This window comes from Protopterus annectens, chromosome 17.part0, assembly GCF_019279795.1.
Source record: "Protopterus annectens isolate FY-2018-M chromosome 17.part0, PAN1.0, whole genome shotgun sequence".
Taxonomy (NCBI): Eukaryota; Metazoa; Chordata; order Ceratodontiformes; family Protopteridae; genus Protopterus; species Protopterus annectens.
Window position 1 is genome coordinate 149,200,000 of NC_056751.1, and position 25,887 is coordinate 149,225,886.

General features: G+C 34.5%; 1 protein-coding gene across 1 annotated transcript in view; it reads right to left on the reverse strand.

Moving 5' to 3' along the window:
• HSD17B3 (hydroxysteroid 17-beta dehydrogenase 3) overlaps window positions 1–25,887 on the reverse strand; it is a 636,754-nt gene that overhangs the window by 434,341 nt on the left and 176,526 nt on the right. The window contains exons 5-6 of the mRNA XM_044058972.1: window positions 24,141–24,217; window positions 6,966–6,969 (exon numbers count right to left, since the gene is read on the reverse strand). Of these exons, the coding sequence (XP_043914907.1) occupies window positions 6,966–6,969; window positions 24,141–24,217 (81 nt within the window). The remainder of the gene's footprint in view (window positions 1–6,965; window positions 6,970–24,140; window positions 24,218–25,887) is intronic.

Here is a 25,887-nt window from a genome sequence, read left to right on the forward strand (position 1 = left end):
GTAAAAATGGCTAAGGCTGCAATTCTGAAAAATGAGGTAAAGAAATGGGGAAATGAGACATTACCCATGAGAAGTACCGGAAGAAGCAGAATAGGAGAAACTGTAACATAGGAACAGAAGGCAGTTGGAATTTCAATTAAATATTGGGAACTACTTTTAGAAGTAAAGGATGCATTAACAAGAGAAAAGGCAAAACAGAAATTCAGTTTGGAGGATGCTGAAAATTTCAGATGCGTAAATTCAAGTTCAGATGTATCTGAGTACCTGAAGCAAAGTACAAGTTTCAATTAATACAAATAAATAAAATAACCACAACAACAAAAATCTGTCTACAAAACACAAAACATAGAACATAGGAAAAAACAGTCTTGATGCCAGAAAAATCAGTAATCATTTTAAAAATACATAAGCACTTTCTTTTGACTTTCTGTCAACAAAAACTGCTAAAAGATGCATTTTAGAACCTTGACTGGATATTATTGGTCTCAATGGGAATTTTTAATATCTTTGTGCACTTTGGGAATTTCAAATATAGTTGGGAGCTTTGGGGAGAGACTTTGAAAAAAAATCATAATCTACTACGTGCTGTGCAAAACAGTCCTCCAGAAATAAATCTATTTTTCTGCAGGAAATATTGTCTACATTCTTGGACATCAAAGAACAGGTTGAAACATCCTGCAACAAATTAAACATAACTGAAGGGTATACCATAATGTTGAAAATTACAGTGCACCCACCCTTGCCAGGCTTCATAAATCTCAATGTCTTATCATTACTGAATAGAAGAAAAAGTTCTCTCTCTTTTCACAGATAGATTACAACCAAAATGACGCATTGAAAACTTGGCATATTCGTAAATATCAGTTTCACAAGCCTTCTCAAATGCTTGAATTAAAGGGTTCAATAGGGGATTAAAACAACGTTTCCTTCAAAATTCAACAACACAATAAGACTTTGATTGTTAGCTCCAAACAAAATAGAAAAATTAAGTTTCCTAATATATCGTTTAAGCTCACTCCAAGTGTCCATAATGGCAAAAACCTTGATGGAATAAGGTCTTACTGACACTAACAAAAAATTCACCATTGTTAAGATACTGTAACATTTTCTGAGAATAAACATACGTATCCATCAGCACTGCTGCACCTGTGTCCGGCTTCATTATTCTAATAGAACGGTTACCACTCAAATCCCTCATAATCATTCTTTCCTCAATTGATAAATTGAAATAGCCATGACTGACCTTTAAAGCCTTTAAACCCTTCAACTGAGCCTTTTTCAAATGCAGCCAAGAAAGGGGACAATTGGGGGTTAAACATACTGTGTCTACATATAGTATTGTTCAAGCCACCTGAAAGCCTGTTGTCTTTAAATAACAATGCTAAGTTCAATTTATGAGCAAACAGTTTTAAGTTAAATACATTTCCAACTAAATTGAGCTTAGAAATGGGGACAAAGGTGGAATCTTTACAAAGTAAATCTCCAAACAATGGGGTGATGTCCAAAAGACTAAAATTGTGGATGTTAAATAATTTACAGTTGTATACAGTATGTTTATTTGGAGGAGGTAAAAAGTCTCTGCCTCTATTGCCAACCCCTGTTCTTCATCCACCTCCTGGTAGAATGGTGGTCCCCACTCTAATCTCCATTCACCTCACAATTATAGTCATTTGGACATCACCACTGGCTTGAAAAATGCATGGTAATTTTTTGTTAGTGTCAATAAGGATGAAATCAACATAGCATATCTCCACATCAGTATTTGGCTTGAGGATCTTACAACTAACTATAGGTTGTAAAGTTGGGTATGTGATTTTCTGAAAGTGGAAAAACCTGTAATCCCAAATATTTTTTGTATTCCAAAAGTACATATGTTTGTAGCTGACCCTCCACTTCAACCTCTTGTTGTGGCACCAGATTCCAAGACAGAACCCCTAGTGAAATCTGTTGATTTCACTTTGAAGTCATTTTTCAGTGATAAGTCTCATGTATTGAAAGACACTTGACACTTCCTTAATGAGATGTATCAGGTCAAATTTAATGATGGTTTTACATTTTTGGGTATTGATGTTAAAGATTTATTTCTGGTTATTCCTTACCACAAGGGTATACAGTGGTTCAATGATGCCTTAATACATGGTTTTGATTTAAACCAAAACACCATCAATGTGTTGGTTGAAGCCACGGAAATTGTATTGGAGAATAATCTCGTCTTTTTTGAATGCAAAAATTCAGGGAGGCTATGGGAGCTTCGGTGGCCCTGTTTTTTGGCAACATTATTTTGTTTTGCTAATCCTAGTGAGATTTACTTAAGTTTTTTAGATGGCATTTTTATTTTGTGGGTTGGTGACCCAAAGAAGATTGCTGAATTTTTGAATTATATCAATGGTATAACTTCATCCCTGTTTTTTAAAAGTCAACATAACTTCAATGAAATTTTTTGGATGTTAAAATTGGTAAAAATCTTGAGGTCAACAGCTTTCCGTCTACTGTGTTACAGGAAGAAAACTTACTCTAACATTTTACTGATTTACAACTGCTACCATCCTCTTTGGCTGAAGGGAAATGTGGTAAAAAGTAAATTTATTAGGGTATCATGACTCACCACAGACAAGACGAATTTTCATGACGAAGTCAAAGCTTTAAGGAAAATGTTTAGGATAGACATTATCTCATTGATTTTATTAATAATATAAAGGAGGAGGTGATTAAGGACAGACCCCTTCATTAAAAACCTGTGTTGAGGAATGGGCTTGGAGATTTTAAAGGTACCACTGGTGAGGTAGATGAGAGGGTGAATTTAGAAAAAAAAGGGATTAATCTACTCCCTCGGGCTATTGTTTGTGGATTTAGCTGTGCCACAGAAGATGTCAAGGGTATTCTAGAAAGGAATTGGCACAACTTTATAAAACCCCACGGTGTTAACACTATTTTGGGTGAACATCCTATCATGGTATTTAAAATGGGGGCTAATTTCAATTAATATTTTTGAAAAGGGTAGTTGTAGGATGTGCAAGGAAAACCTAGCAGTGAAAGGAATGTTTAAATGTGGGGCATGTGCCCAATGCGGGTATATTTTTGAAGGGGTCAGCTTCACTATAGAGAATTTCTTAAATCTGTTCATCCCAATGGGAGATTTAATTGTAATACTAGAGGAGTGGTTTATTTGTTAAAATGGAGAAGGCAATTAAAACAAGAATTTACCAACATGTGTACATGATTACTAATGGGGATTCTAATAATGCCTTAAACATTCTGAGAAGTGTCAGAATTTTAAGAAATGTGTCTTTTTTATTTTGAAAAAGTTCCTCAGTTTGACAGAGGAGGTAACTGGTCTGTATACATAGAAAAATGGGAATTGCACTGGCAGATGTTGCTAGATGCCACTAATGAACCAGTTGTTAATGACAGAGTATCTATCAACAGTTTATGATTGATGAAAAGGATGCATATATAGTGTTAAACCATTTTGTATGGAGCATTAGTATTGACTGGGAATAGGTGCTCATTCATCCTTTTATATTTATGAGTGTTTTACATATTTAGTTAATGATATATTATGGCTTTGTGAGTTAGAAGTTTTTCTATTTATAAGACTGCCAATTTTGGTGTTAGTGATTGTATGAAGGCTTTGTATTTTAATACATCTTTAAATGTATTTCAATTGTAATACTTATTGAGCCACAAGATAGCATTGCAACATGGTTTATTTAAAGGTTTTATTCAAAGGGATGTTTAAGTTCACAAGTGATTGTAGTGACTGAAAGCACTCAAGCAACTGTATAGACTCGGCTGTACCTGAACGGATTAAAACTAGTTCCTCCCAAAAAAAAACAAGCCACCCTGGTTGACTTTAGGTATAAACAGGTTATATAACAACAGGAAGAAACTGATGTCTAAGAACAACAAGGAACTGACGCGGCAGGGGAAAATTCCCTCCACAGCTTGAACAAACAATCAGAAAACATGTAAAGTCCTCTAATGCTAATTATGAAGCAAAAATAGCATCCCTAGATAAGGATAATCATTAAAGCATACTTTAACTACGTCCAAAATCTAAAAGGAATGAATAAGGAAAAGAGGTCTGGTGGAGGCTAGGGCGACTCCCCACACAGCTCGAACAATAAACTGAATTGCGAAAAAAACTTCTACAAGTTACATCCCCAGATTTTATTACGAAAAATTCTTCCACCAGTTACATCCACAGGTTAAGCGCTTTCAACTGCATAAATCACAGTCTTCATCAGAACCAGATAACTTGATAATTGTCCTGTTTATATATTAATTAGTTGAAAAAAGGCGCCAATTTAATTAAAGCAATAGCTCTCCATTATATTATAATATATATTTATAAAATATTTAATAAAATATATATATCAACTCATCCAAGTCACTGAATCAAATAAAAAACTTGATATATACAATTATAAGTATTGTGCATTATACTAGTAACATAAAAATATATACATATTACATATCAACCATAATTTAAAAACCTGAAAAATTAAATTAATTAAAATTAAAATTACAATACAAACCATTCCATTACTACCATAAATATATATCTACCATAAAATATACTACTTAACCTAATATTAAAAAAGGTTTTATACTAATGCTATCGTTGATACCAGGTAATCTAGTGGCATCAGTATATATTTGCCACTTACTTTCTTTCAACGCTAAGGACATTTTCCAGTCCCCTCCATATAAAAAACTAGTAACCTGGTCAATTATTGCAAATTTAAATAAATGCTCCCCACCTTTCTCTTGCATATGCCTATATAAAGCATTATTCCTATCCTGTACTTGTATTTTATAATAATGTTCATAGATACGTTTTTTCAATTGCCTCTCTGTTTTACCTATGTAAAATGCAGGGCAGGCAGAACAGGTGGCAAGATATACCACCTGTTTGGTGTTACAATTACATGTGTAATTGGGGCTAGACCAAAGAATCGTCAGGCTATAAAAACATATTTGAATCACGCAAGGACAGTTAAAGGAAATACAAAAAGTACTGTTGTTAATAAGACTATTTTTAGCCCACGCTATGAAAGTAAAACAAAAAGACATTCTGGACATGTATATTTGAATTCTAAGAAAGTGATACACCATAATGGTGATATGATGGATGTATTTTTATGTGATGAATTTGATTTTGAAAATGTGGGGGAAAGTAACTATATTGAAGGGAGGCATGTTAGTTATACCAATGAATCTTTGAAAGAAATGATTTTTTCTTTGGGTAAGAAATTGCTACAAATTAAGAATGCAAAAACTGATAATGCATATTTGTCCAAATGCCTTAAAATTAAGGTGGTACCTAAGGGATTGAGGTTTTTCAAACTACCATTGGGTCTTGATTATAAAGCGGTAGTTATTAATGAATTTAATAATTTATTTGATGGTTTTGGATTTTCATATATGGAATTACTTATCAAATTAAATGATGAAAAGCTGACCACTTTAGTTAGTGAGGTGGAAGGCTTGAATGACAATATAGTTAGGCATATGGAATTTGAAACATGGAAGGAATTATATAATAAGCAATTCACATTAGCTGAAAATAAAGCAAATAGTATCTATCATAGGAAAAATAGAAAGATCCAATGAGATATAGAAGCATATCAGAATGATAGAGCTTATGTGTGGCCACAGGATAGAAGCAACACACGAAAGGAGAGATATATGAGTAATAGAAATAGATTAACAAGTGTGGAAAGAGAAGAGAATTTTCAAGGGGGAAGATTTTTTCCAGCCCCCAAGAGGCAGTGCAATCAGTGGAACAAAGTAGTAAGATAAATGACAACCAGAATAAGGAGTTAGATTTGTTACCCAACCCCCTCAATATTAATACCACACAACAGTTAGTTGAGTTACAGAATGATGATGGTATTCAACAAAGAAATGTTTTGGATGTAGAAGTTGAAGTTATTAATTGTAAAGAGGATGTTACTCATATATTACGCACACACAATGGTTTCAATGTGTTTAATTACACAGATTTAGATATTAGTAAGGTACTGGTTCAACTGTTAAGTAAAGGTATGAAATTTGTTCCCACAACAGGTATTAATTTAGTGGACACCATTAAGGAGATTAAATTTTACTGCAGAAGGCTGAATTTAGCATTACAATTTGGACAAAGTGACATTAATAAAGGTATAATTAGGAATAATGAACTCAGGAAAAAAGTTCATATGTCCCAGTATCAAATTTGCAAGTAGCACAATTTGAAAAAATGGTATGCAAAGATATATATTGGTTTAACAAAATAATTAGGAATAAAAAAGACAATTCATACAATAATATATATCAAGATAATTTAACAGTAAATGAACGGAATTGTCTGAATCAGTTGATACATAATAATGACATAAGAATTATGAAGCCCGATAAGGGGGGAGGCATTGTAGTTTATTATATGTTGGATTACAATATGCAAATATGCAACATATTGCATGAGTCTGGCAATTATGAGGAAGTTTCTATTAATCAAATAAACATTGGATATAAAAGAATTGATCTGGCCTTAGAAGAATATTTATTGGATGACAGAATTTCAAATGAAATATACATGTTTATGAAAATTGATTACCCTATTTTGGCCAAAATTATTGGTATACCTAAGGTCTATAAATCTATAGAAACCCCCCCATTTAGACCTATTATATCGGGTTCTAAGTCTAAAACATTTAATATAGGGGTGGTTATTGATAGATGGACCAAACACGTGTATAGGCATATCCCACATTTAATGATAGATTCTTGGAACTTTTTAGGTAAACGTACACCTGATTTGTGGAACGTAGGTCTGACTTATTTGACAATAGACGTTATAGACTTATTTTCAAGTATACCAAAGGATATCGGACTAGAATATTTCTGTAACAGTCTGAGAAAATTTTCAGATTTAAGTTGGGATAGAATCAACTTAATAATGGACATGATGGCTTTAGTACTTGACTATAATTATATTACATTCCAAGGAGAATACTTTAGGCAGAGCAAGGGTGTTGCTATGGGGGCGTCTTGTGCCCCCATTTTTGCCAACCTTGTAATGTTGGAATGGGAATCAGAATTTTTGTTTAAAAGTAAGTTTTACACAGGTATAGCATTTTATGCTAGATATCTAGATGATTTATTTATATTATGGAAGGGTAATAAGGAGACAATAGGAGAATTTATGGAGTATATAAACAGTACCACACAATTTTTAAAGTTTACACATAATTTAAGTAGCCAAGGAATTGCTTATTTAGACACATTTATAAGCCATACGGATGAAGGTTTTACATCAAGGATATATAGGAAAACAACTTTCTCAAATGATTACATTCAGTTTAATAGTAATCATCCTTCATATATTTTTAAAAATGTTGTTAAAGGGCAATGTATTAGAGCGGCACGTATGTCATCCACAAGGGAAGTTATGGATGTTGAATTGCAGGGGATTTATAGGATGTTTGAAGATAGGGGATATCCTGTGAGAATGTTAAAGGACACAATAAATTATGTCTCCAAACAGTGGGGTAAAAAATATATACCTTTGATGGGTAAATTTAATCAAAATCTGGTTAAATTGGAAGATGAATCTAGGGATGCTGTCTACAATAGGGTGTGTGTTTTAATGCACACACCGTATGTAAATTATATAAAGGATATAGTATGCAGACATTGGGATTTGATAGCGACCTCTAACCATATAGGTACAAAATTAGGAAGTTATCCAACTTTTGTGTATAAAACAGCTCCTAATCTTAAAAGATTATTAGAAAGGGCTGATAGCTATGGAACAGAAAAAAATACTAAAGAAACTACTACTAAAAAATGTGGAACATGTAAACAATGTAGTCGTATTAATGAAGTTGCATTCATCAGATTGACAGATATTAACAATACCTTTGTGAGGTGTAGGGCAGGTAATTGTAACACCAAACAGGTGGTATATCTTGCCACCTGTTCTGCCTGCCCTGCATTTTACATAGGTAAAACAGAGAGGCAATTGAAAAAACGTATCTATGAACATTATTATAAAATACAAGTACAGGATAGGAATAATGCTTTATATAGGCATATGCAAGAGAAAGGTGGGAAGCATTTATTTAAATTTGCAATAATTGACCAGGTTACTAGTTTTTTATATGGAGGGGACTGGAAAATGTCCTTAGCGTTGAAAGAAAGTAAGTGGCAAATATATACTGATGCCACTAGATTACCTGGTATCAACGATAGCGTTAGTATAAAACCTTTTTTAATATTAGATTAAGTAGTATATTTTATGGCAGATATATATTCATGGTAGTAATGGAATGGTTTGTATTGTAATTTTAATTTTAATTAATTTAATTTTTCAGGTTTTTAAATTATGGTTCATATGTAATATGTATATATTGTTATGTAACTAGTATAATGCACAATACTTATAATTGTATATATCAAGTTTTTTATTTGATTCAGTGACTTGGATGAGTTGATATATATATTTTATTAAATATTTTATAAATATATATTATAATATAATGGAGAGCTATTGCTTTAATTAAATTGGCGCCTTTTTTCAACTAATTAATATATAAACAGGACAATTATCAAGTTATCTGGTTCTGATGAAGACTGTGATTTATGCAGTTGAAAGCGCTTAACCTGTGGATGTAACTGGTGGAAGAATTTTTCATAATAAAATCTGTGGATGTAACTTGTGGAAGTTTTTTTCGCAATTCAGTTTATGTCCCTGTGTGGGGAGTCGCCCTAGCCTGCACCAGACCTCTTTTACTTATTCGTTCCAGTTGTGGTTTATATTGTTGCAAAATCTAAAAGGGAATGCCCAGCTATGTGCAGAACTGGTAGTAGATGGTACCACTCATACTGTACTGGAGGAAATTGCCAACCTGCTACCTGACAGATTTGGTGCAATCTTCACTCCCTGCCCCCGCCAGCCATATGCCAAAGCATACCCAATACCAGTCCTCTGCCTAGTATCTCTAGAGATCAGGCCATATCTGTGCTCTCCAAGGCCAAAACACAGCCTAAATGGGACCAGATAACATCCCAGGTTGATTATTAAATACTCTAAAACAAGACCTAGTAGTCCCACTTGGCGTTCTCTTTAACCATAGCCTGAGAACTGGCTTTCTTCCAACAGACTGGAGAACAGCAACAGCAATCCCCTTGCACAAAGGGGGGCCATCAACTGACCCTGGAAACTACAGACCCATATGTCTAACCAGCCTTATCTGCAAGGCCATGGAAAGAACAATCATGGACCATCTCCTAATGCAGAGATGACAGGGGTCCTAATGGAGAAATGAAAAGTCAGCAAGCAAAGGAAACTAATAGTGCTGAAGTTGAATTCATCCTCAAGTCTTGGTGAGTACCTTCACAAGGTGGACCTTGTTTTTCAAAAAATTTCACCAAGGCAACACTGATATACAGACTGTATTTATATAGCATATATCATAGACAGAAGTAAGTCAAAAATAAAAAAGATAGCTGGATGCACAAGTCCCAGGATAAAAAAGTGCCCAATCCTGGTAGGCACAATGATGCCTGGACTCGAAAAAAATGACAGTGTAGAATCCTCAAAAATCTGGAAACATTCCTACAGTGGGGCCAGACCAGGCCCAAGGGAAAGATGCCCCCCGCCCCCCACACACCATTGTAGAAAGAAGTAGCAGTCCACAAAAATAAAAAAAATGATATGCCAAAGAAGATCCATAAAGATGATAGAGTAGACTATTGAGGATAAGAAAGAAATTATGTATTGTTACTATTATGCAAAAAGCCCAGAATTACCAGACAGAGGATATACAAAGAAATTAAGAGATAAATAAATTAGAGGAAAGAAAAAATCTTTCACAGGAAAAACTGTCAATCTTTAAATAAAAAGTTGTGTTCATTAATACAACAGATTTTTGAAAAACAGTATATAGATCAAGAAACTTTGATCTGTTTGGTAAAAGAAGCTTCCGAGGAAGTGCAAAAATGTAAACAACAAAACCAAGACATTTTTGAAAAGTATAAAAAAGAAATATGGACATGGGAAAGAAAGAGAGATTTGATATGGTGCAATATTTATGCAAAGGAGAAAGTCAAGTTAACTAATATAGAGAAAGCAGGCATAAAGATATTCAAAGAGAAATACAGGCAAAGGCATCCAGACATGGAAAATTTCACAATAAAAAAATTAGTATCACAAAGATGGAATGTGGAAAAGAAGATTAGTAAAGTAGAAGTTAAGGAAATAGAAGTTGAAGTTATGGAGTGTCCGCGGAGTGAAGGATTTAATGTAGAAAGTCTAACACAGACTGCATCACAGCATGATGGAGTGATTCCCCAAAGTAAGGAGAAGCAGGAAGATCAGGAGACATCTGAAGAAGAAATATGGACATGGGAAAGAAAAAGAGATTTAATATGGTGTAATATTTATGACAAGGAGAAAGAAAAACTAACCAATACAAAAAGAGCAGCACCAAAGAGATTTAAAGAGAAATACATGCAAAGGAATCTGGACATGGAAAACTTTACAATACAAAAAATAAGAAGACAAAGAGGAAAAGTAGAAAAGGAGATTAGTAATGAGGAAGTTAAAGAAATAGAAATTGAGGTTATGGAGCACCTGCAAAGTGAAGGATTCAGTGCAGAAAATCTAATGCAGAAAGCACCACAACAGGATAGAGCAATGGATATCCAAAGTAAGGAGAAACCAGTGGAACAGGAAGCAATTGTCCAGTTGCCATATCAAGATATTTTGGAGCCTTCCACAGGAAACCAGTATAAACGTTCACTTAAGGCTAGACAGCAAAGGAAGGAACAGGAGACTGTGGAAACTCTGATGCACTCAATGGTGAGGAGTGATAGGCCAGTAAGTTCCCATATGACAATGCAATGGATGGCACAGGATGAAACTGAAGATAAGGTGCCACAGGAAGATACTATAGAACTTTCTATAGAATGCCCACAGGAAGTGGAAAACAAAGGATGTACCCTCAGTCTGGCAGAAAATGAACTAAGGGAAGAGTTGATTGATTTAATGGGCATAGATATATTAAAATAAGTGAAAGAAATAGACTGCAGAAGGTCAATAAAACAAATGAACACAGTAATTAGGACTGTCCATAGAGAGCCATACAATATAACAGAAGTAAACAGGATATATTACTGTGCAGCTAAATTAATAACTGATAAAGTTCTTCCACAAGAGAACTGGTTAGTGAGGCAACGGAAGGGGAGAAATCAAATACCTTCATGGAAGTATCGAATAGAGAAAAATATAAAGCAATTAAGACTAGAAGTATCACTGTTAGAAGACTATAGAATAGGGAATAGATCAACAAAAATACTAAGAAAGATAGGTGCGATAAAAGCAGTGCACAGTATTAGAACAGACCAGGATCTATCATGCACTATCACAAATAATGAATTAAAAATTTCGGCACAGGCAAAACAACTTAGAAGCTACAGAGACAAATATAAAGGAAAAGTACAAAATAAGCAATTTAGTGATGACCCAAAAAAGTTTTATAGATAATTGGGAAACAAGGTAAAAGAAATTGAAGACCACCAACAAAAAAAGAAATATATGCATTTTGGAAAAGTATCTATGAAGATCCTGTGGAACACAACAAAGATGCTAAATGGATAAAAGAAGTAAAAGAAAGAATAAGAAGTATAAATGTACAGGATATAAAATGGGATGAAGTAACAGAGAGATTGAAACAAAGTTAAGAAAAGCCTCTAATTGGAAAACCCCAGGCCCAGATGCAGTACCTAACTTTTGGTTAAAAGTATTAACATCTTTGCATGAAGATCTAGCCATGAGTAAGAACTATTTATATGTGCACCCTGAACAGACACCAGTCTGGCTAACAACAGGTAAAACAATGTTCCTACTTAAGAGTGAACCTGCAAGCTACCCCAAAAATTATAGACCAATAACCTGCCTTCCGACGATGTACAAACTATATACAGGAATTGATGCTGAAAAAGTTTATAGTCATTTAGAAGAAAACTCAATTATGGCAGTAGAACAAAAGGGCAATAAAAGAAAGTAAGGATCATTTTTGTTGAAGTCATAGTGGAGAACTGTAAAAAGGGGAAGAATCTAAGTATGGCATGGACTGACTACAAAAAAGCATTTGATAGTATCCCGCATTCATGGATAAAAGAGTGCTTAAAAATGTACAAGATACATCCTACTCTGATCGACTATGTTACAGTGACCATGAAACAATGGCAGACCACTTTACAATTAAACCATGATAAAGGACAAATTATTATCCCAGGGATAAAAATTGAAAGGGGGATATTCCAGGGTGACTTTCTGCCACCATTTCTGTTCTGCCTTGCCCTTAACCCATTAAGCTGTTTACTTAACAGCTTAGGCCATGGCTACAATTTGGCTGCTAAAAAACAATGAAGTTTAAAGACTTCTCATCTTCTGTTTGTCGATGATTTAAAACTATATAGCTCATCAGATGAGGAACTGAAAGCACAGCTGCACGTTGTCAAAACTTTTTCAGATGATATTAAAATGTCATTTAGCCTCGATAAATGTGCAAAAGCAACCTTTAAAGCAGGACAACTGCAGAACCAGGAAAACATCAGTTTGGGACAAGAATGTGATATAAAAGAACTTGAGCAAGAGGGAGTGTATAAATACTTGGGAACTGATGAAGGATCAGCAATAAAACACGAACAACTGGAAGTAAAACGTAGTAAGGAATATTTTAGTAGACTTGAATTAATCCTGAAAACAGCACTGAAATCTAGAAACAAAATCCAAGCAGTAAACCAATTTGCTCTTCCTGTCCTAACTTATAGTTTTGGAGTGATTGAGTGGCCTCAAAACGTGTTGGATAGATTAGATATTAAAATAAGAAGGATGCTTCATGCTCATCAAATGATCTATAAAAATCAGAGCATACCAAGATTATATATTCTCTGTTCAGAAGAAAGGATGGGCCTCCTTGAAACTGATTACATGTATAGATCTGCAATCATGGGACTCCACACATATCTACTGACCTCACAAGACCCAAATATAGTGAAAGTTTTGAAACATGAGGAGAATAAATCTAAGATGACTTCTCTGCTTAATCTAGCAGAAGCATATTGGCATCAAGCAGGAATGGAAATCAAACGAAAAGTAGATAAAAATCAGGCAGCAACTGAATGTCCCAAAAAACAAAAGAAAGAATATAAGGTGAAGGATCAGATAAAAAGGCAAAAAACATGGAAAATGCATAAATATAGTTGCAAGCATAAAAAACTTCTGGAAGAACCTCATGTTGATCAGGAATGAACACAGGAATGGTTAAGGAGAGGTGAATTCACATCAAGAAATGAAAGGTTAATACTGGCTGCACAAGACAGTGGGCTACATACACACTGATTTACAAAGTCCATTGAACATGTGGGAGAAACAGAAAAATGTGGGTTTTGTAAAACCGAACTGGAAACAGTCGCACATCTCATTGCTGGTTGTGACATACTAATGGCAGAAGGACTGTATACTGAAAGGCGCAATAACATGGCAAGACTGTCACACTGGGGATTGTGCAAACATTATGGTTTTGAAGTGGCTGAAAAGCACTGGAAACATGAGCCACAAAGCAGCATAGAAAATGAATAAGTCTACATCACTTGGGATCATCCATTACCAAAATTTCAAAAAGATAGACGCTAGAAAACCAGACATAGCGGTCCAGGAAAAGAAGAGAAGAGTAGCATTGATCATTGAAATCGCCACACCCAGTGACTAGGGTGTCTTGTGCACAGAGAGGCACAAAGTCATAAAATATCAGGATCTGCAGGCAGAAATGAGAGCAACATGGAAGAAAGATGCCCAAATACTTCCAGTTGTAGTAGGAGCAATGGGTCTTATAAAACAAGAGTCTAACATCTTATTTAGATATGCTACCAATACATGTAACTCTATATGAACTGCAGGAGTCATTACTGGCCACATTGCGGGTGCTGCAAAAAGCACTACTGGTTGACATCAAAGAGTGAAACAATACTAATTTCATGAACTTTAATCGTACTTTGACTTAGGAATTGGGTCCATTCCAGTCATGGTATTAGAAACCCAAAAGACTTGAGAAATAAAAAAGGGAGAAACCTTATCAACAAGGACAAAGAAAACCTTCAAAATCTAGACCTGACCCAGTCTGGCTTTATTAAGGGTAGATAAGGCTTATTAAACCTAGTAGATTTCTTTGAGAAAGTCACCAAAGCCCTGGATGAAGGTAAGACAGTGCATACTGCCTGTCTTGATCTACCCAAGGCTTTTGACACAATCACCACTCAAGTATCATTGAGAAAGTCTTCCATGCTGCCAGGCTAAATAAAATAAATTACTATAAGAAGGGCATGAAAGGAACTGCAGATGCATATATTTTTGGGGATGTGCAAGTATAAGCAGAAGAAAATGCATTTGCAAGGATGCTCAAGATCTGATTAAGGAACTATTGTATTTCTGGTAGGTTGCACTGGTGTTAATGACAGAGTAAAACATTAGATAGCCCTTCTGAGGCTTTCTAAGAAAATGGTCATGTGATCTCAGAATTTATAGACTTTGTGGATGACTTGGGGAAGATAAGACAGAAGTACATAGATAAGCGGATAAGTCATAGGTCAAGTCATATACATCCACCAGGTACCATTACTTCCAGGGCTGCAGTTACTTTTTCAACACCACAGATAGGGACATAACTGAAAGAGTACTAAATTCCTTTATAAACATTATCATAACTCAATAGTCACTGCAAACTCCACTTCAAAGGAGGACCCCAAGCCCTATCTGATTAAACACTGATCTAGAAAACAGTGTGGCCAAGGGAGGGCCTCATATGAGTGAGCGATCCCTGATCTAGGGAGAAGTAGTGTGTCATGTTCAGTAATTTAAATGTCAGGAGGACAGCAGGAGTACCTCTAGCAGAGAATGGTAATCACATTATGCAGGAGCTGATAGTGATACTTACTGATTTATTTATTTAATGTCTATTGCTCAGTATAGGGTAAGAACCTCTTTTCCAGGATATTCCCAGCTCACTGGAATCAGTTCTCTTCTGATCTGAGCAAAATTTCTGTAGGTCTCTTATCAGAGAAAATAAACACCTTGTCAGGATGTAGAAAAATAAATGTTTTAGAGTTGTTGCTCAAACTATTGTTCCTTTCTTTGTTTTGCATTGTTACCTCTGAAACTACTTTAGTGTGCTTAAAATTCAGTATTATTTTAAATGTTTAGAGTATGGGAATCATGTGTGATACCTTACAAGATAAAATATTTACACTGAATTTCAAGTTTTCTCTAAGGAATACGTGACATGAGATCCCTGTCACATACCTTTGCTTCATTTATGAAACAAATTTTAAAAGTGATTACACAATAATACAAATAAGAGGAGACTATTTTGTGCTTAAAATCAAAACTGGAACTGTTACATTTTCCTTGATGTTACCTCATGGAATGAATACATTTATGAACTATAAATCTTATGAAATATGCTTGGTTTTGGTGTACATAAAATGTAGTTGATTATCAAAATCTGTCAGAAACATTTTTATTACTTTTTCTGTGGTGTTCAGTAATGAAGTTTAATTTTATTTAAGATAGTATGATCTATTTTTTATGAGGGGCTGGTACAGATACGTATCCCTCTTTGTTCAATTAGTCCATTTATTTATTTATCTGGTACAGATACGTATCCCTTTTTGTTCAATTAGTCCATTTATTTATTTATTTATTGTGTGTGTGTGTGTGTGTGTGTGTGTGTGTGTGTGTGTGTGTGTGTGTGTGTGTGTGTGTGTGTGTGTGTGTGTGTGTGTGTGTGTGTGTGTGTGTGTGTGTGTGTGTGTGTGTGTGTGTGTGTGTGTGCCAAAATATCTAACACATACAATACCTAAGATTTAAACTATCTAAACTCATAATATTAAAAAATAAAATATTTTTATGGACGGGACAAGCCCCCCTCCCGTACATCCTTTGGGATGATGCATCCCACAAGCCCCTGCAACTTATCAACTCCAGGATCACAAAAGAATTGAAAAAGGGCAAAAACCAAGTTTTGATATTCTGAGTTTTAGATATTTTGTGCCAGCAACAGCTTTTAGATATTTTATCTTTTGATCAAATGAACATACCCCATATATATATATATATATATATATATATATATATATATACATATATAGGTTCACTACATATGACCAAAAGTTCATATGACCGAAGCCCATTTAATTGAGACCAAATGACCGAAAACTCATTTGACCGAAAAACAGCACTGGCAGGTATATGCCCTGTTCCCCGCTGTAGTGCGACCCTGGAGTGAGAATATAAAGTTAGGGGGGGTGTTGGGGACACAGTCCTCCACATTGGGGGGTGTGGGTGGTGAAGCCCCCCACATAATTGCAGTTTATGCACTATTACATACATGTGTATCCATTAAAAATGCATTAAAACATATAACATCAGTAAAAACTGGTTGCAAAATGTGGGGGGCTACACTCCCCCACCCCCAACTTTATATTCTCACTCCAGGGTCGCACTACAGTGGGGAACAGGGCATATACCTGCCAGTGCTGTTTTTCGGTCAAATGAGTTTTCGGTCATATGGGTTTTCGGTCAAATGAACTTTCAGTCATTTGGTCACAGTCAAATGGGCTTCGGTCATATGTAGTGAACCCATATATATACATATATATATATATATATATATATATATATATATAGAGAGAGAGAGAGTGAGTGAGTGAGTGAGTGAGTGAGTGAGTGAGTGAGTGAGTGAGTGAGTGAGTGAGTGAGTGAGATAAATAAATTGATAGATTGTAGAAGATGATGAGGTATTGCCACAGCCCTCTTTCACAAATATTCTTAGCTTACTGTTTTATAATTACATGGTGCAATACTGAATGGAAATACTTTATACATTTGTTTTCCATTTACAGCTCAAACTAAACCAAAACAAATTTCCAAAATTAAATGCAGTTGTGAACTAAGACCTCCCTTCCCATGAATATAGAAAGCAGATGCATTTGAGTGCAATGTGCCAATTTATTGCATTACATAAGAACCAGTTCAGCCAACCAAATAAGTTTAACCATATACATTTAAGGCATAAATTGCAAACGTATCTTCTTTACACCAAAATGAACTAGTTTAGTATGTTCAGCAAACCAGTGGTTTTATAACCATTAAATACAATTAATAACTGCAAACTGTGTATTTACCTAAATGCTATCATGCTGATGTCCTTCTGCCTGCACAGGCTTACTAGTCCAAACAACCAGATGGCCAGCACAGAGCCTCCTCAGCTGCACCGTGATTCATGCCTTCACCTGCCTGCCAGAATGTTCAACCTTTACGAATTGTATTAATTACCTTAAAGAGGGGGATAAAAGGGAGGAAAACGAGACTGCAACTGAGGCACTCACCCACCAGCATGTTCTTCATGCTGTTGAAGATAGCCACCTTTTTTTAATAAACAAATAATGATTTAAAATTGTCCTGAACATGAATTGAAACTGCAAATTGAACAAGTTCTATCCCAGTTCCTTCAGCTGAATTCTGTCCACTTTGTTCAAATCAGGGTGATCAATTACAAAGAACCCAATCTGTTTGGCTGTTCTTGATATTCTAAGGTTTAGGAATATATGGGTTAATTTCAATGGCAACAGGTTTGGAAGTACATTGCCAAACCAACCTCAGTGTTATGGAAGAACAACCTGCATATCTGAATCCAAATTTACAGTTTAATAAAGCTAAATCCACTACAATTTGCCCAAGGAGAATGCATTTTGGTATCAAACAAGTTGTTGCCCCTTAATTAATTATTAATATGCTGGATATGCAGACAAAGGTAATTAAATTCTCAATGGCAGTTAGTAATTGCAGCCATGTTAGTCCTGGGTACCTTCTCCATACCACTATCCATTGACTAGGATCAAGACCAAGATGTAAACCGTTTTGCTTGATGGAAGCTGTGCATTCTGTCTTTACATGAAGAAATGACCAATAATAAGCAACTATTGTGGACTTACAATAAAGAAATGAAATAAAGTCATCTAATGTAATTCAGGAAAGCATCTGATTTCCATCTTCCTGCCCATTTTATCACTTGTACAGATTGACCCTTGGTAGCTAAATCAGATGCTCTCCTTATTCTGAAGACATGGGAATTGAAACTTCGGTGATCAATTCTTTCAGAAAATAGTGCCTTTTTAATCACAGCATTCTCATCATATAAGGACAGTGACTGTCCATTTTCTTGCCAGGATACTAACTCATAAGGGGAAACTTTGCCTACATGTCTCTGCACTGCCCACACTCAGTGAATCAGGCAGGAGACCAAAGGTTCTGATTTATGTGAGCATGCCTGGTAACCAGAACCTGACTGATCTGTTTTGGATTTCCTTAACCAAATTAATACATGCTTATGTGTTATTACTACATAAGCCCATCATTAATTGGGTTTTTATCACAAATAACACAAACTTTGCAGAAGGAATTAAGTACAAACTGGATGGGAAGTGGAGAGAATGGAATTTCCATTGTATACAACCCTTCTGATATCCATTATGGCCAGACCTCTTGTGACAGAATACAACATCATTTAAATGTGAGATACAAACAAACAAGCAAGGGAAATACCACCCTGCTAACATGCTGAAGGGTTATGGACAAGGTTAATTAACAGCATGACGATGAAAAGGAGATAGATACAGCTGCTGATTCTGTTAAAACAGGATCTAAGGACTACAGGAAGGACTTTTTTAGCTGGATGCATGAACTGGCTGATTGGGTGAATTTCCTGGACTATGAGACTGTTACCGAAGGTGATAATGAGGTACAAATGACATTATGATTCAGCAATTAGAGAAACTGCTTACATGTTACTGTGCACTGCAACTGGACAATGTATTTTTATTTAGTTCCAGACAGATGCAAAGGGTATGAACTGTGCAACTGGAAATAACCCAAATTATCTTAATTCTTCATAGAGATTTGCTAGAATTATTTAATAAAATGGGATTAGAACTTGTTGACTTGATTATTAAGGACAATAGATGGAAATTGAATGACAGTGAGTTGTACAATAATAAATTACAGCATAAGATTATTAATGATTTACTTTTTTCACAATATAAGAATGAATACTATAGACCATTTGAAAAGACTGACAAAACATACCATTATTAAAGACAGAAAGTCAAAGAAATTTTTAAAAGGGAAATTAGCTCATGAAAAAAGGAAATATATCCATTACTACAGGCTATGAAAAAGAATAAAACCAATTGCCAGTATAAAACTGAGTTCAACAGTAAAAAAAAGTGAACAGAGGAGGTCTAAGGATTCCTGGAAGGAAGTATTTGAAAAGGGTGATGACTGCAACTTGGACAATGTGACTATAATCCACTGAGGGAAAACATTTTTTTTGAGCCCATGAATTACCTCCATAATCATGTGCTCACCCCATGTCACTCGTCGAGGCTTCAAGAGAGAAGCAACAGTTATGGGGAACCAGTGAATAATGAACACCAGTTTACCCAAAAACTGCCGAGGGGAAACCTGGATATGGGAGGGAGAGGGGAGATGCAATTAAATCTTGAATTAATTTAAGCCCCCCAATTGTTAATGCTGATGGTATTTCAAAATATTTAATTATAACAATATAGATATAAATAAGGATCTTGTTGGGATCTTCAAAAAAAGGTTTTACTTTTGTTCCTTCAAACAAATACAACATGAGGTACAACATTACTGAGCTGAAATTATATGTGAGGAAGTTAAATTTCAACATTGTATTTGGAGGACAAGGAAACGAAAACAATGACTTACATAGGTCAATGTAATGACATTGACTCCACCTTTAGTGCAACCTTTAGTACAACTGAAATATGTATGAAAGTGATTTGAGAGCTTAGGAAATGGAAAGATCGAGACATAAATTCTACAGATTGGCCAAAGAACAAAATGTAATGTTGAAAGAATTATCATGGGTTAAGAATATTAGAATCACAAAACCTGATTAAGGTGGAGCAGAGGGGTAGTGCTGATGAATATAATAGACTATTGCTGTAAAATGTATCAATAGTTGAATAATGATGAATATTTTGATATGACTTCCAAAAATGAAGTTAATATTTCAAATGCCAAACCCAAACTATACAACTGGCTTACGGAACTTAAAGCTGACAAACTGTTATCATCTGATTATGAGAAATTCTTGATTGTAAAAAAATAAAAAAAAAACATTAATACCAGCCATCATTGGTATATCCAAAACTCATAAGATTTAACTTGATCCAACATTGCAACCTCTAGTAGCTGCTGGAGGTTTTAAGACAGAAACATTAGCGAAATGGGTAAATTCTAAACTAAAATAATTTTTGAAGATTAATATACACGTATTGAAGGATTCGTAGAATTGATTTGCTAAAAAATCTTCCACTCCTTTAACAAAAATGTGTATTTTCTAATAGATGTAAAGGGTCTTTTTTTCTGATCCCACATGAGGAAATTAATTTAATTACAGATATGGATACAATTTTGTTTTCTCTAAATGGGAATATTATAAACAGATCAAAGCAGTGGCTATGGGGGCAGCCTCCGCACCTGTGTTTTCAAATATAGTGTTATGGTTTGGGGAAAAGAAATATATGATGGGTGGTAAATGTTGGTCAAATATAAAATTATACCTGAGGTTTTTGGATGACATATTGATATTATGACAAAGTAGTACTGAATTACTAAATTAATTCATTTATTTAACTACACTGTAGAATTTCTGAAATTTACTAGTGAATACAGATTTGATATTATTAATTATTTGGACATAACTATTATTAAAAATGATTTAGTAAATATGAATCTACTATATACAGGAAGGTAACTTTCTACGATAGTTTTTTGCATTATGATAGTTGTCATCAAATATGGTAAAAATCAAATTTGTTAAAGGAGTGATTGTTTATCAAGCTAAGTGTCAAAAGATAGCAATTTTTTTTTCATGGGAAGCTAATATTTTCAGTGACATATTTTCAGCAAAAGGATACCCTGAGGAGACAAATAAAACCACCTTTGAGGAAGTGATCACACTGCAGGATGGGAGATATGACCCTATATTAAAAAACAAAAAACTTATTAGAATATCTAAAAACAAGGGAGATAAAATATATAGTAGCGCTGTAATTATTCAACTTGGTAGAAAGACTGAAACCGTGAAGGATAATATAACACAAATTGGAAATTATTGGTTGAGCTATATGAGCTCAGAAATAAGCCAAGGAAAATTACAAATGCTGTTTATAACAGGGATGGAAACATTAAAAGCATCACTGAGAATTCCCAACCCAGGGTGAAACAGTATGGCCTGACCAAATGTGGTACATGTTGGAAGTGTAGGTTTATTTATAACAGGATGAATATAAATATTGTGGAATACTCACAGGTAATAACTAGCAATGGCAGATTTAACTGTAACACTACTGCTGTGGTTTATGCAGCTATATTTCTATCATGTATGTCATTTTATATTGGTTAAACAGAAAGGCAATTGAGACAGAGACTATATGGACATGTATATGCCATTAGAAGTCATGATAAAATGAATACATTATACCAGTATTCAGTCCATTGCAATAATTTTAAGAATTTTTTTATTTTTTTATCTTGAAGAAAGTATGTGAAATAGCCCAGGGAGGGTTGTGGGATGCAATACTGGAATCTTGGTAATATATTTGCAAATAAAGTTGAATGCCAACCAGCCCCTAGGGTTGAATGATAGAATTTCACTGAGCAGTATATTAGCTTTGAAGGCAAGTAAAATATAAAGGAAAAAAATAAGCAAAAAGTGTAATGTAATGTTTTAAAAACACACATATATATATATATATATATATATATATACACACACATTTTATATACACATATACATTTTTATATCCATGTTTTATAAACAGTTTCATAATTAATTTATATATATATATATATATATATATATATATACACACACATATATATATATATATATATATATATAGTTTTTATAAATATAATGTGATTTAACAGTTGTATTCTGTTAAGTATATTACATTATTTATCATTAGCAATCCTTCTAAAATATGTTATATTTACTATTTATTAGTGAATATGTTACTTTCTATGTTATGTGACAACGAATTTTATAGTGGATGTGTTGTACACTGTTATTTGTCACATTAATTTCATGGGTATGATTCCTGAATTTTCTGTCTACATCTTATTATTTATTTATGCATGTGAGAGTGTGATTAGGTAATTATTACTATATCACTGTGTTTTTAAGTATATTTAGTGAATGGGTTACAGGTTTTATTAGTTCTGAAGAAGTTCCAGTGTGGAATGAAAGAGGTTAACTTTAACTTCACCTTTACTGAATAAATAAATGTACCTTCTCAAGGCACTCGTGCGCCTACTGGTGTTATGTTTTGTGAATTTTTAGGTGTTATATGCTGGCTGCTGATTGTTTTTATTTCTTAAAAGAAACAAACAGTTGAACCATAATCCCAACTCTACCTCTCAACTTCTTAGCCCAAGAACTCTGGATCCAGTCAAAATGCTTTGGGAGGTGGGGGCAGGTGAAGGAGCCAGACTCACTGACAAATTTTAATCCATGCTTCTACAAACTTTGAAAATTGTAAAATAGTGGTTCTTGCAGTGGTATGCACCTTTGAATGCTACCAACGCTAAAAATCAAATGTCTATCATCATTACTGACTTCAATCCTCAGTGATTGCTTTAAAATCACAACTTGTATAAGAAACTGACTAAAGTATGACCAAAAATATTTGCCCTTACAGAATCTTTTTACTTTTACTTAATTTTTAAATTCTTAGCCATAACTTTTAAACCCTTATTCACAACCAACAGTTTCAGCCAGACCTCAGACCACACACAAAGTCACATTACCTAGACGCATACCTGTTGTGCCTACTACAATTAAGTTCGAGCCATCAGACAAATACTCTTCTTTAATAACTTCCTTTTATTCACTTCACCTAAGAACTTCCTTACTATGTGCTTGCAGTAATACTCTCCTCTGCCCACACCATACTGTGACAACAGATTTTGCAGACTGTAAGAGCCTTCATAAAGGCCTAAGCTCTAGGTATCAGAAAGATCTGTACTGTTTAGTCCTTCATAAATACCATAAAATACATGTTATTTGGAAGCCTAAGAGTGGAGTAGATAGACGGATAGATAGCTAGACAGAAAGATAATTAGTTAGGATAAGTCATCCATCTAGAATGTTGATGAATTCTTAAGCAGTATGAGGAGTTTGTATGACCAGATGAAGAAAGAAGAGCACATATTTTAGATATGGATGTCTTTATGGGTGGAGAGATGGTGTATACTGAATATCACAACAATGTTTGACAAAGAACATAGGTACAACTCACTGCCACTTCATATGTGAGGACATGCATCTGTTAATACTCGAATATGTTGCTTTTACTGAAGGCCACATAGACTTGTTATTCCAAGGCACAATGACCCTCCCCCAGTTCTCTTGCTCTCTGATATAGTACTGATCCTCTGGACCAGCCTGCACACTAGAAGAATGTATCTAACCCACCAGAAGACATGTGATACCATCTGGGGGTACATTGGGGGAAAAGGCATGAGTAAAGTGATAAGTCTCTAGTAGTAAGGCCTAATCACATGAATAAGTTTAAGCCCACATACTCTATGGTTCAGTTTAATAAGTAGGACAACATGATTTTTGGTTACTTAAAGTCAGAGTCTCTGGGATAGCAATTAATCTCAGAAGTGGCTTTAACAGTTTAAAACATGTGACGTGGATATTCATTTATAGTACACAGTACTGAGTATGTTATAGCATGCAAAAAATACGACACAAATTTAAACCAATTCACTGTTTAGAATGCCAAAAAAATATCTAAAAGAAATTAATTTTAGCAGCAATCAAAAGTCCAAGGGAATGATAGTGCTTTACCCTTCCAGCTACACATTCTTTTAATGGTTTTGTGTTGTAGTTAAGCAACATTTTAATTCAGCTGAATGGTGGCAAATAAAGTCCTAATAAATATATGACATTGGACAAATGTTCATTACAAAGAAGGCATTGTCTTACTTGATCTTGATATGGGTCTTCATTGTTCTCAAGGAAACGACATGGTACATTGTGGAAAAGCATTCCAACATTGTTAACTAAGGAGAAAGAAACATCAAATCTGATGCCATTAAAATTCATCTTCAAACCACATATCTTAAATAAGAATTTAAATCAAAAGGGACAAAGTGTTTTGTGATTTGTAGCATGTTAAGCACACTCTACATAAATCTGTTAGGGCCACAGAATCTGGTATCACATGGCTGATAACTCATCTTCATATCCCTGCCTTGCCTGCACCACAAACACAGAATAATTGCAGAAGGTACACAGAATTTAAGATACTCATAATGAAACAGCAGTGACAGGACACCTGGATCCAGTCTCAAAATATGTCTCCAAATTAAATGTAGTTCTTAAAGTACAGGGAAAGGATAACAGGAGTATATACATGTAGTTACTGACTTAAAAAAATTCAACAGTTATATATTAAAGAAGACCTTGACACAAACATACATAATTATTTTATACTAGAGTTTGACTTCCATCAGACAGTGCTGGACCCAGAAGGACAAAAAATGATCCTCCCCACACAGAGTTGTCATGCATCCATGTGCACATTATACACAGACATTCATCACTACAGTTATACAAGGGAGCCTGGCATTACCCTCTACTCACTTGCACAGATAACCACCCATCCACTTGACTATGAATATGTAACTATATATACAGCCACCTGTGAAGAAAATGAAAACACTGTCATCTCTGTTAACATGTCTGGCAAGAGACTTGTGTATATTCTCAGATTAACTTGTATTGTATGCCAGCATGTCTAATTGTGAAAATGTAAATATGTTTTTAAAATGTTGAGTATTTTCCTGTTTATACAGAATGTTCAACGAATCTGTCAGTGTTTTTCTACATTTCTAATTGCAAATGTTTGTGAGGGTGATTCTAAAGTACAAACTGTGGAGAATCAGCCAAACAGTAGGTGATGTCATTAGAATGTTCCTGGTTGTTAGGTGATTGTTTGAACAGCTGATTGACAAGATAAAAAACTTTCTCAAACAGTTGACTGTTATGTTTTTAAAATAAGACAGTTGAGACTGTTAAGCTGTGCAGTCAGTCGTTTGTCAATTACTGAGCAGTTTGTGAAGAGTTGCAGTCAGTTACAGTGCTGCGCAGTGATACCTGAAGAAAAGAGAACTCACCAAAACTGTAAGCCTGCCTTTGCCTTGCTGCTATATGATAGATTAGTTCAGGGACAGTATTCTCTATTTAGATTACGAAAGTTTAGTTATTCAGATAGAGTTTTCTAGAATATAATGGGCTTCCATCCTACAGTTTAATTTTACATTTCTGGTGATTGAATTCTGGTGTTTATTGAAAGCTATTATTAGTAATTATTTTACTTATTATTAAATGTTTTTCATTACTTTACATTGTGGTGGGAAATCAGTGTGTTCTTTAGAGATTAGAATGTGTTTATACCTGTTTGATATTCCCCAGGTCCCCTTGAAGGCCTGGTCGCCTCTGGTTATAGCTATCATTTATTTTGATATTTAATTTTCATAATTGAAAGCTATTATTAGTAATTATTTTACTTATTATTAAATGTTTTTCATTACTTTACATTGTGGTGGGAAATCAGTGTGTTCTTTAGAGATTAGAATGTGCTTATACCTGTTTGATATTCCCCAGGTCCCCTTGAAGGCCTGGTCGCCTCTGGTCATAGCTATCATTTATTTTGATATTTAATTTTCAT